This window comes from Chelmon rostratus, chromosome 4 (genome assembly GCF_017976325.1).
Source record: "Chelmon rostratus isolate fCheRos1 chromosome 4, fCheRos1.pri, whole genome shotgun sequence".
NCBI lineage: Eukaryota > Metazoa > Chordata > Actinopteri > Chaetodontiformes > Chaetodontidae > Chelmon > Chelmon rostratus.
The window spans coordinates 23,965,929-23,977,516 of NC_055661.1; the positions used below are offsets into that span (position 1 = coordinate 23,965,929).

Sequence of the window (11,588 nt, forward strand, 5' to 3'; positions counted from 1 at the left end):
AGTTCTTCAAAGAAATATACATTAATTTAGTACAGCTTACTCTAAGTAAATGCACACATATAAGCTAGCATGAACCAATCTTTGTAGATTTGACATTTTAAAATAATTATTATAATTAAAATTACACAACAGCACGTGAAGTAGCCTACACCGACTTTAGAGTTCTCAAATATTATAATTGATAATATGCCACTCAATTGTGGCAATTTGTCTGTTCAGTACTTTTGGTACTTTAAGCAGGAAGTATCATACTTATATAAATATATGTAAGTAAATTCGGAACTGCGAAACTTTTTTTTGGAAAGCAGGTAAGACCAACTACAATGAAATCATTGTAGTTGGTCTTACTTTTATTTTTTACTTTACTTTTACCACGATTTCCGAGTACTGCCGCCACCACTGCTCCTTTTAGTGTGTATTTCCGTTTTACCTGTAGGTGGCAGCAGTGCGTCTGCCCTGTGTCTAGCGTGCCTAAAATTTGATGGGAAGAAGAAGAACATAAACTTTTACCGGAAGAGAACGTTGGATTAGTTGGTGAGCTGTTTGCTGTCACGCGGCTTTTACAGCTATATTATTACGTTTTATTGAATTTATTTGAGTTAAAAAAACAGACGGTGTTTTTGTAACAGCAGTTAGTTAAAAACAGACTGTTTTTGCTGCTCTTCCTCTAGAGCTGCTTACTGTGTTCACATGGAGACGCAGAGTGCTGCTCAGTCTCATCCTCTCTTTGGAGGAGCGCTGTCAGCTGTCCTCCCTCACAGCGCCACAGACATCAGTGAGCTGAGGGAGATCCCGGACAACCAGGAGGTGTTTGCCCACGCACACACCGACCAGAGCCTGATCGTGGAGCTGGTGGAGTACCAGGGTCAGGTGGCAGACCAGGACGCTGCCAGGTATCACTTTGAAGACATAGCAGGCAGCAACAAAGCTTTAGAGCCAGGTGCTTTTGAAGTGACCAGTGTTGTGGCCCTGTCCAAATCGGAGCTGTCCCTGTCAGACTGCAGCTGTGCCTGGATGCTGACTGGGACACAGTGTATATCTAAATTCAACGAAGAAGCAAGGAATACAGTGACCCTTCACCTGGGCCTGTTCAGGCTGCCACAGTTCTCCACAGATGTCCTGATAACCTTCAACGACCCGCAGAGCATCAGCCCTGACAGCAGCAGTGCTGCTTCAGCGGCGACACACAGGGAGCCATGGACGGTGCAGGACTTCCAGCGCTTGTTGCATACTCTGACTCTGCACAACCCAGGGCTGTTTGGGTAGAACGATGACTGCTTTGCAGATTTAAACACATTAGGCGTGTGTTTATCCTGGATCTAATGAGAATCTGGCACGCTGCATGCTTTGGTTCCCAACCCAAAGGTTTTGCAAAAAGTTATTTTGAGCATTGGTCCTGTCCCTGTCGTGACACCTAGGAATACATGTCCTGTTATGCTTTTGATGTCTGATTTGTTCTGGCAACTAAAAATTAACTGAACATCACATGATGAGAAGAAAGTTTTGTCATAATAAATGTTTGGATGAAAAATGTTTGACTATTTCATTGTTTTTTTTACCACCTGACTGAGATTTATTTATAGGTTAAAGACGTTCTAAAACTGGACTGTAATCCCAGAGATCAGTTTAAAATTGTTTCTGTTTCATTTGAAGGTATACACCTGAGAGAAATGTGAGATTCAAGACGAATAACAAATTGCACAGACGTGCAAAACTTGTTTCCCACCACATTCCTCGTTGCCCACACTTCTCCTATCTCCTTCTTTCTCACTTGTGCCTCTCCTCCTTTATTTTGCAAAATTCTGCCACCATCCTTCACTATCTTCTTATGATTACACATGTAGTTGCAAACAGCTAACAGAGAGCAGAGCAGTTTCTGTAATGCACAACCCTCCCCTCACAGGATCACTAAATATTCACTTGCTAACACCAAACTTGTGCTCCACTGCTAAAAAATTCCATATAATTTACTGCATGAAGATAATGAAAACACATAAGTAATGCCAAAGGTCAAAGTAGAAGACAGAAGGTTTAAGGTGAATTGAGACTCTGCACGTAAAGTCCCTCTGGAGAAGATAAAATGCAGCTAATATTCATAAAGCCTTCAGTGGGACTTGAGTTTGGTCATAAACTGAAAATTGAGAGGACGAGTCCCAGCAGGAATATGTATTAGGTCAACTGTTTCCATCATTCACTGCAATGGCCTCATGGTGGAGTAATTCATTAGCCTGAACCTTGAAAAACCCTGGAAAGACTTCATTCAAGGGTGAATTTGGTGAAACACAAAATTTATGGAATGGAAATTGACCCTCATTAATTGTTGCTTTAAAGCTAAAACCAGCCCTTTCAGATTTGAGAGTCTTAAGTCATACAATATGTAGTCGAAGCTATTTTTCTTTAGCTAAGTGTGCAGTTATTTGAAGAAAAATAGTTGAGATTTGAGTGTGCCATTAAATAAGATTCACCAGAGCGAGGGAATTCAGGTAAGCCTTGAATAACAAATAACAGGAAGTACAGTCTGTCTCCCCGAAGCCACATCAAACCCTTCTCTTTCTCTGGTGCAATCGTGATGGATTAAGATCTCATAAAGTCAGGCATCCTTTCCTGTCAGTGATCCTAGTGTAGCACATTCCTTCATCAACCACAACAGCGGAACCTCTTTCTGACTACCTTGGATAAACGTGCTGTTATTGGTTCTCTTTTTCCGAAAAACATCCTGTCTTTTAGACCTGAAGCAGCTTTTCAGAACCTCCTCGGCATCTGTCTTAAAGGTCATGCCAGGAGACATGCTTCTTGAAGCATTATGGCTTTTTCCAGGTCCTGAACACAGTCGATTACAGAGTGGCTACCGGGTTACTACAGTGCAGTGGTCTCAAACCTTTTGGCCTGTGATACTTGTCATATGCTTGTGCACAGACAGAGTAGTGAACAAGAGAGTGATTGTCTCTTTCTTCGTTGTTTCATTTTGATCTATTATCGGAGGAGAAAAGAAATCAGTGGAGGCAGATGTAAAAATAGTCAAAACAAAACAAACAGTTTTCCTATTTCATTAATTATTTTAGGGCTCTCCAACATGTTACACTGCCACCTTGGATGTCATAATACACAGGATGAGAGACCCTTACTTAGAGGGACAACAGGCCAGTTGTGTAGCTCATTGCATTCAAGCATCTCCGAGGTTTGCTGGGTTTAAAACTAAAAACTGAGAAAGTTTGTTGTAGTTTGACTCCATGCATTAAACATGTAATCTCATGGTACCAGTGGCAGAAGTCTTGTAAGCTTGAAAAAGCCCTGAATAAAGTGTTCTTGTGTTCAAGGTTCAGGGTAAACTGTCTTGTCATAACCTCCGTATACAGTACTCAGCATACAGGGCAACAAAACGGTGAACAAATTAAATAAAGATAGATGAAAAAAAAGGACAACAACATGGGGAAGGGCAAGAAGTGGAATCACACGTGTAAAGATGAGTCTCATTTTCTTAAAATAGTTTTAAAAAGGTCCTCATTGATGAGTGTACACAATAAAATAATCTTCTCTTACCTCCTTGCCACATGTTGAAGATTCATTTTAGGCCAAAAATGGCAGAATAATCATTATTTATGAGACAAATGTCATATCTCATCTTATCTAAACAGCGAGCATTTGTATCTTTTTTAAGTAAGTCACATTGTTGCACAGTAGCTGGTGGTTAGTTTGAATTGGGGCATGTGGTACTGGAGTCCATCATATTCCAGACATCACATGAGGATAACATGTAAACCTCAGTGTTGTACGAAGGAGTGAACGCCTTTAGAAGAATTGCTAAGTTAAAGTTAAATGAAACAGCCCCATGTCCTGTCCCAGCTGACGTCGCACGTCTTAAACCTTTTAAATTCTCAGAAATGCAAACTGTGCATACAGCATCTTCTCCCCAGTTAGCGCTGCAGCACTGGCACTAACTGTGTTGACTTTGTGTCGCAGAGGAAAAAGCAGGGATGCCTTCATGGCGATGTCTTTGACCTCCAGTGACCTGAAGTCTGGCACACATCTACCATGTTCTGTTAAAGGACTTGTCTGACAGGTGAACTGAACTCCCTAATGAAGACAAATACAGCTTTCCTGTTCCTTCGCACAACAATTTGCTACTTTCTGGCAAGACTAGAGGTCTAAGCAAACAGACTGGTCCAGTCATCAACCTAAAGCAACATTTTTCTCAAGAATGTTCACTTTTAATCACTGAGTAGTTGTCTTGTACATGATTAGAAAAGCTTCATATAATAAACAGTGGTGGAAGAAGTATTCAGGTCTTTTAAAAGTAATTGCTCTGCTGTAAAATGTCCACCGGGACTGATGCATGATTATGCATGACAACATTAGATTGTTAAGACTGATGCATCAGTGAGCAGAGTTGTTGTCGGCTCGAGGTGGAGCTGGTTTTAACCTCTTTATGTACAGTTTGGTAGTTTAGTCCAGTGGTTCCCAATGAGGGAGATGAATGGGAGAGGAAAGAAGAACAAAAAGTTCCATAATATTTCTGTTTTTATTTTTATAGGTAATGTTTTTCCTCCAGTCTTTGTTTTTGTAAAATACTTAAATGAAACTTTACCTGAAAAAGTTGGAGCAGAAATCTCTCTTTGGTGGAACTGACAAGTCAGACACATCTGAAACATGACAGGAGACCTGAACTAGTCCCTGTTTTTTTTAGTAACCAGTAATTACAGCTGTCAGATGAATGTAGAGCAGTAAACTGCTTCTGAATCACACTAGAGGCATAAAGTAGCATAAATTGAAATGGTCAAATAAAGTACAAGTAGCTTAAAATTTTACTCACTAACAGTACTTGAGTAAATGTGCTTGCTTACTTTCCACCACTGACCATGAATACATAAAAAGATATGAGGAAAGTACACACTTGAAGCAAAAGTGCCATTAAATATGTGTAGTGTAAAATATTTGGAAAAACACACAAAATAACTTAATGCCATTATACTGCTGACATTAGTTGTTTCTGCTGTTCTGGTCTCGCTCAGAGGATGTGTGTATTTGTGCATGTGTGACATTTCCAGTACATCTGGGAGGAATCAGTCACAGGTGTATGCATAGTTCTCGCTTGGAGACTTGCAGCTCCAGGGTCATTTATTACCCAAACTCCCTTGTTATCACGGTTGTGTTTGTACTGAACCCCCCCGTCCAGGAGCCAGTCTCTGCCACAGAGCGGCTGCTGCTCTCATCAGGATCCTGAAGCTCCTCTTTTTTCATAATTTATGCTCTTCTCCAAGTCCACCTTTGTCAGTCCTTGGAAGCAAAAACTCAAAAGCTTGTCTTTGAGTATCCACCGTGGAACAATGAAACAAGTCTTCCAACAGTTTCCGCTGTTTTTCTATATCATCTGGGGCCATTTTTAACATGGTCAATTCCTGAAAATTCCAACCATTGACACATGAAAGTCTTCACTAAGAATAAAATTGAAAAAAGGAATTTGTTTAAAAACTGACAAAATATTTATTGAAAATAAGAGAAAACCCTTATTATACAGCACCATTTCCACTGCAGATTCTACAATCAAACATCGTGATCACAAATATGTTATTCATATTATACTTTTCTGACCCAACAGTGAAACATCTGAGTCATAGAGGAGTATCCTCTTCATTGTCAAATCCAATCCAATAACTTGAGTTTTGATACATTTTGCTCCTGATTCAGAACCTGACGTCAGTCTAAAATGACTCTTTAATCCTCCTCCTTCTTCTTCTTGCTCTGTGGTGAGGTATTGTTGGTTTGAGAGAAGTGCTCAGACATGGCAGCGAGTGCCCGGTAGCGGTGAGAGATAGAATTCTTCACTTCTTTTGGCAGTTCAGCATAGCTGCAGATGAGAGGGAAGTAGTCAATAGTCAGTAAGGACATGGTTGGCATAATAGTGATAAATAGTCTCAAATGTGCAGCATAAGGTGAAAGGAATCAAAGCAGATGCATTTTGTTGTATGTATGAACTTATCTGCAGTGCTCAAATTATTCCTAAACTGAAAACTGAGTGTGTTGACCTCTGGCTCCCCCTTGTGGTTCAAAGAGGAAATGTCAAGCAGTCCTTGCTTACGTTTTGTCATATCCCACCGGCTGGAAACAGGGATCCCATCCAAAGTCTCGAGGTCCCCTGGGTTCCACAATGTGTCCCTTGAAATATCAAGAGAAAAGAGTGAATAGAAATACACACACACACACACACACACACACACACACACACACACAGACACACACAGACACACACAAACACTGAGCCCGTTTGTGAGAGATTCTGACCTCTGTTTTCCCTCTAAAGAGCTGCACTGGTTCATCTTTCCCTGCAGAGTAAGCAAAGGTGCAGAGAGCCCATGCTGATTTATCTTCAAATCCAGCTAGGAGTTTGTACAAGCCTGCAACAAAATATTCAACAAGATTAGAGATGCTGGATGGCTCACTTCACATGTTCGACCCATCTGTAAATATCTCAGCAGTGTTTGATTTACTACCATACTTACCTTCTGGCTTGAGTTTATCCAGGAACCATTTTCTACAAAAATTAAGTTTAGTTGTAATTATTACTGTTCATTACCACTATTAGAGACAAAATGGCTCAATCCAAAAATTATTATACTAACATGTAAGGACCGGGTAGGCCTCCCAAAGCCTTGAAGCACAGACATGTGTCCTCCACTATGACTGGCCCATCAATCTGAAGAAAAAAACAAATAATAGATCAGTTTCAATCATTCGACTGTAAATACAGAATATTTACTTGCACGACGGTATAGTTACAGTACCTGCCGTGCAGCCTCCTTACACTTCTGTATGGAAATCTCATCTGGCTCTCCTTGGTATTCGGGCACTACAGAAAGAAGTTTGGCGAGCGATTATTGCATGAAAACAATTATTATTATTCTACTGGTGGTCTCTCTTTTTATACTTACAGTCGATCTTTTTTGATACTAGTTTGTAGGGAAACTTGTCTCCAAGGATCTGAATAACCTGGCGGACATGATAAAAAAGAGAGTATAAATCTAGCAGGGCTGTTTTTTTTTTTTTCAATCAAATGAAATAAAGAAATTTCTGGATTAAATTGAAGATCATGTTCACCGCCTATATTGAGCGAGTACAGACTCGAACAGCATAAAGGCAAAAAGTGAACAAATACCATGCCGGAAACGGGTTGGACTGTTTAGAAAATCACAAGTATACAATCTATCTGAGATATGAAATATTTGACTCTTACCTCTTCGAGTTTCTTTGCGTTTCCAGTTACGAAGACCACAGACCTGCCTGCTGGCACAGCCATGATTAAAGACACCGGGAGGACAAATAACACCGGACCGACCACTTCCGGCTCAGCAACGACCAATAAAATCAGCTTTGAGAGCATCAGCAAATCACCGTGCACCATATCGTCCAATCAGCGAGCGGTACCGCCAGCAATGTTGTCCGGCTTGAAAAGCGCCTGTGCCATGTGGCGAAGTGGCTGTAAACAGTGGCTGTCATTGAAAACTGAAACGTTTTGAGCGATTGCAGCTGACAATGAGTCTTTTACCTCGCACTTCCGAGGAGTTCAGCTCCGCAGAGTACTGGGAGAGATTCTTTAAGAAGCGCGGAGACAAAGCTTTTGAGTGGTATGGAGACTACAACAAACTCTGCGGCGTGCTGCATAAATACATCAAAGTCCAACATAAGGTAAAATACCTTGTTGAGCAGGATATGCAGCGGGACAGCGTTAATTCTATACAAGTGTCTTCTCGTTACATTTAAATGCGGCATAAACAATTTGTTTTGATAATTTGCCCAATATTAGCATTTTCACTCACTTCAGCTAATAGGTATGTACTTTAAATCAGTGTGGCTCGTATTGAAGACTTTGGAATGGAAAGGTACATGTCGTTCTTTGGCCATTTGGGGCTCTGTTTCATAATAATACGCTTCAGTCGTTCACAAACAAGAATGGAACAAGGTTTATTACTTTGTGAACATATGATTGTGTTAAGGATGTTAGTACATGGGCTCAGGAACACTTTGTAAAGCCGTTGTCTGTAAACAGTTTGTTTGCAAATGATTGCATTCTATTTTATAATTGTTTTACACACCGTCCCAACTATTTTGGAATCAGGGTTGCAAATAAAGCGGAGTGAAAACTCCAATGTTTTTCAATGAATTGTAGTGGAATAGAAATATAATGTAGCATAAAATGAACACACTCAAAGTACAAATACATCAAAACTATACTTGCAGTACTAGTATAAATGGGCTTAATTATTTTCCAACACTGCCGATGACATTAACTGGTTAATAAACGGTGTACTGTCCTTCAGGTGTTGGTGGTCGGTTGTGGTAACTCTGAGCTGAGTGAACAGCTGTATGATGTTGGCTACAAACATCTAACAAATATTGACATCAGTGAAACAGTGGTGACCCATATGAACCAGCGAAACGCTGAGCGCCGCCCGGGCCTCACCTTCCAGCAGGTGGATGCTACCCAAACTCCATATGAGGATGCCAGCTACCAGGCTGCTCTGGACAAGGGCACGCTGGATGCCATGGCATCAGAAGAAGAAGGAGCACTGGCTAGGAACATGCTCACTGAGGTAAGAAACTAATGGGTCAGGGTGTTAAAAGACCATATGTTCTTTTTTTTTTTGCTCAGTTGTTACACAACAGCTTTCTTGTGTCTGCAGGTGGGCCGTGTGCTCAGTGTCGGCGGCCGGTATGTTTGTGTGACGTTGGCTCAGGAGAGTGTCATCAAGTTGGCTGTGGAGCACTTCGTTCAGCTGGGGTGGGCGGTGAGGCTCCACTGTCTGCAGGAGGAAAGTGGAAATGAAGAGGACTCTTTCGCTCTGCCCGTCTTTGTTCTGGTCTGCACCAAGTTTCGTCAGCCCATGCCCACGCCCATTCTGGAGATGTGTGTTGGGGAAGATGGAGCCCCTACTCGTCTCACACAGGTGGCAGAGTTGTTGTCGGCTGTGAGGGAGCATCAGGCTTACTCCGTCTTGAAAAAGAGGCTCCGAACAGGCACCGACTCCAGCTCGAACCCCACCCTCACCCTCTGCAACGCCAAGACTGGCCAACCCAGATACACTCTCACAGTGCAAGATTGTCCCCCAGGTGCCAAGGTGCCACGATCAAACCAGTTTGCGATTTTCATTGGTGAGCTCTCCTGCTAACTCATCATATTGCTGCTTTCCTATGTAAGTGATGTTGGTTGTATTTTGTTCTTGTTTGATGGGTTTTTTTTTTCCATTCATTATGCTATCAGTGCCGCAAGGCAGTGAGACAGCTTGGCACTACAGCTCCAGTGAGGGTCAAAAGCAGCTGGCAGCCAGTGCAAACTTTCGGCGACTGGTTATTGTGGCAATGCACAGGAATCAGGAGTACAAAGACATGCAGGCTGTCCAGTCAGAACTCTCACCAATGGTGATGGACCTGGCTCCCCCAGGTATACCAGCAAACCAGCAGGTAAATGCACACAAGTATTCCTTTCAGAGATGTATGAAACATTTTGTGTCACAAATGTGCATTGGTGTATTCATTTGAGCTCTCTGTCCCCTTTCAGGTGCCGTTTCTGTCAGTTGGAGGTGACCTGGGTTGGCGAGAGGAGGTCAGCAGGGGTGTGAGTGAGCTAAGTGGGGAGTACTGTGTGGAGAATGTCAGAGGAGAAGACGGAGAACTGTATCGGAGACTCGTTTTCCTATCTAACACCGCCCTCGTCCAGTCAGAGAGCCGTCTTGTCTCTTCAAATACTGGTCAGTTCTTTTTCCTTGTTCACTCTAATTTGTTGTGCTCTTCTTTTCTTCACATTAATCAATATATTAAACAATGGAGCAACGCCAACAATGCATATACTTACATGTTGAATTAAATGAGCATACACCTATTAAACACGAATACAACGAATATTAACAAAAAAGAAAATAAAACAGAATAAACAACAAAATAATAAAAAAAACAACCAAACAAACAATAATATCATATTGTATTATAATATTACAACAGTTATTGTAGTGTAGATGTAGACTGGTGACATGAATGGATATTAATGTCCCTGCAGCATCCAGTCACAAGAAGAAAAACAAAAAGAAGGTCAAGCCAACAGCAGCTCCAACAACATCTTCAGCCTCTCTGTCAGTGGACAGCGGCTTCCTCTGCTGCGCTCACCATGAAGTGATGGTGGCTGGCCTCGCCATGCTCGGGGTGGGCACGCCACAGAACGAAGGTCAGTTCACATCTGTTTTGTGCAGTCTTGTTGATGAAGTAGAGGAGTATGCCAGGAGGAAATACTGACTAAACAGCCACAGTGATTTAGCTTTTTCATCCCCTCCATCTTCCCTCTTAGATGCTCCCGTGTCAGTGCTGCTGGTGGGGCTGGGTGGAGGAGGCCTGCCTCAGTTTCTACGGGACTTTGTGCCCAACGTGACCGTTGAAGTTGTAGAACTAGACCCTGTTGTGATGGCGGTGGCAAAGGAATGGTTCGGGTTCCGACCAGATGATCGCCTGACTGTCACTATCGGGGACGGCCTTGACCGTATATGTGCCCTGGAGAAAGAAGGTGAGTGAAGGAGTCGAAAGAGAGGGCAGTTAAAAGTACGGCTACAACAGTGAATATATTGACAACATCAAGAAGTGACCATGGCTATATCTTTTTTCCTCTGTAGGGGGGCGTTTGTTTGATGCCATCATGTTTGACGTTGACAATAAAGATAGCACTGTGGGTATGAGCTGTCCTCCCGCTGCCTTTGTAGAAACCTCGATCCTGCAGAAAGTCTGCAGCCTGCTAACCCCCAGAGGTACAGTATTTTTACCAGTTTATTTCCCTCAACCTGCAGGGATCTGTCATGTTTTCTAGAAAATAATAATGACAATAAATGTATGTCTTTATTAATACATTGTTGATAATCTTACTGTTTAACGGTCTCATTCCAAGTGTAAAAAATCTTTGTTTTTGTTTGAAATATTTCATCATAGTTGTGTGTTTCATCTACATGTATTCCTCCTTCCCCTTTCTGCCTCTTGGGACAAGGTGTATTCATACTGAACCTCGTGTGCCGCAACACGGCCTTGAGGAAAAGCGTGCTGGAGCGCGTGAGCGCTGTGTTTCCCGCCATCCTCTCAAGGAAGATCGAAGGGGAGGTCAACGAAGTCCTTCTGTGCTCCCGTGGTGAAAATGAGACACCGGACGCTGCTCGCATCCTTCCATCCCTGAACAAAGCAGCCAAGAGTCTGCAGAGCGCGCTGTGCTCCAACAGGAGTGGAACCAACAGCAGCCCACATATAGACATTGCACAGTTGTTGAAAGACCTGAAAGTAGAATAAAGCTTGTTTGCGACCAGAGGGGATGAGAGTTAATCATGTGTTGAGACTGTGGCAGTTTGTTGAAGATACTGAAATATGAGAGTGCTTTGGCTTTTCCATTCAGTGCAATGTAATGAAAAGTTTTGATGTATAACATGCACAGTCACAAGTAAAGAGCATTTTATTTTTAAGTCCTTATGAATCCCCAGTGCTGTTAGATATTTGAATTTGCAGTGTGGTTATTACTTCTCTTTGACTTGCTTCAGGTCTCCAGTGTACTACACGGTGCACTCCCTCACTGC

The 11,588-nt window shown here is 42.2% G+C and overlaps 3 protein-coding genes across 4 annotated transcripts; 2 read left to right on the top strand and 1 right to left on the bottom strand.

Annotated features, from left to right (window-relative positions):
• Positions 1 to 492: 492 nt before the first annotated feature.
• rangrf (RAN guanine nucleotide release factor) lies at positions 493 to 1,524 on the top strand. The gene is made up of 2 exons (XM_041936076.1): positions 493 to 534; positions 672 to 1,524. The coding sequence occupies exon 2, from the start codon at positions 691 to 693 to the stop codon at positions 1,264 to 1,266; it is 576 nt and encodes a 191-aa protein (XP_041792010.1). The 5' UTR covers positions 493 to 534; positions 672 to 690; the 3' UTR covers positions 1,267 to 1,524.
• Positions 1,525 to 5,463: 3,939 nt separating this feature from the next.
• itpa (inosine triphosphatase (nucleoside triphosphate pyrophosphatase)) lies at positions 5,464 to 7,309 on the bottom strand. Its single transcript, XM_041935785.1, has 8 exons — positions 7,229 to 7,309; positions 6,927 to 6,984; positions 6,780 to 6,844; positions 6,618 to 6,691; positions 6,498 to 6,529; positions 6,280 to 6,392; positions 6,077 to 6,153; positions 5,464 to 5,845 (listed from the first exon to the last, which is right to left on the bottom strand). Exons 1-8 carry the CDS (start codon positions 7,289 to 7,291, stop codon positions 5,713 to 5,715), a joined length of 615 nt encoding a protein of 204 aa, XP_041791719.1. The 5' UTR covers positions 7,292 to 7,309; the 3' UTR covers positions 5,464 to 5,712.
• A 168-nt stretch (positions 7,310 to 7,477) lies between these two features.
• On the top strand, positions 7,478 to 11,448 carry mettl13 (methyltransferase 13, eEF1A lysine and N-terminal methyltransferase). 2 transcript variants are annotated; one of them, XM_041935841.1, is made up of 9 exons: positions 7,478 to 7,680; positions 8,313 to 8,585; positions 8,676 to 9,144; positions 9,254 to 9,453; positions 9,551 to 9,740; positions 10,046 to 10,210; positions 10,331 to 10,543; positions 10,650 to 10,781; positions 11,015 to 11,448. In XM_041935841.1, the coding sequence occupies exons 1-9, from the start codon at positions 7,528 to 7,530 to the stop codon at positions 11,305 to 11,307; spliced, it is 2,088 nt and encodes a 695-aa protein (XP_041791775.1). In that variant the 5' UTR covers positions 7,478 to 7,527; the 3' UTR covers positions 11,308 to 11,448. The 2 variants fall into 2 exon arrangements, with proteins under 2 accessions (XP_041791775.1, XP_041791777.1); XM_041935843.1 differs by having other exon boundaries at positions 7,491 to 7,680; positions 8,399 to 8,585.
• The last annotated feature ends 140 nt before the right edge of the window (positions 11,449 to 11,588 follow it).

Excerpts from the sequence above, each read along its gene's own strand:
- rangrf (XM_041936076.1), top strand. The coding sequence starts at position 691 with ATGGAGACGCAGAGTGCTGCTCAGTCTCATCCTCTCTTTGGAGGAGCG.
- itpa (XM_041935785.1), bottom strand. The coding sequence starts at position 7,291 with ATGGCTGTGCCAGCAGGCAGGTCTGTGGTCTTCGTAACTGGAAACGCA. Across the intron at positions 6,530-6,617 it reads GGCCTACCCGGTCCTTACAT|AAAATGGTTCCTGGATAAAC; the intron begins GTTAGTATAATA and ends TAATTTTTGTAG. Across the intron at positions 5,846-6,076 it reads CCGGTGGGATATGACAAAAC|CTATGCTGAACTGCCAAAAG; the intron begins GTAAGCAAGGAC and ends TCTCATCTGCAG.
- mettl13 (XM_041935841.1), top strand. The coding sequence starts at position 7,528 with ATGAGTCTTTTACCTCGCACTTCCGAGGAGTTCAGCTCCGCAGAGTAC. Across the intron at positions 8,586-8,675 it reads CTAGGAACATGCTCACTGAG|GTGGGCCGTGTGCTCAGTGT; the intron begins GTAAGAAACTAA and ends TTGTGTCTGCAG. Across the intron at positions 10,211-10,330 it reads GGGCACGCCACAGAACGAAG|ATGCTCCCGTGTCAGTGCTG; the intron begins GTCAGTTCACAT and ends CTTCCCTCTTAG.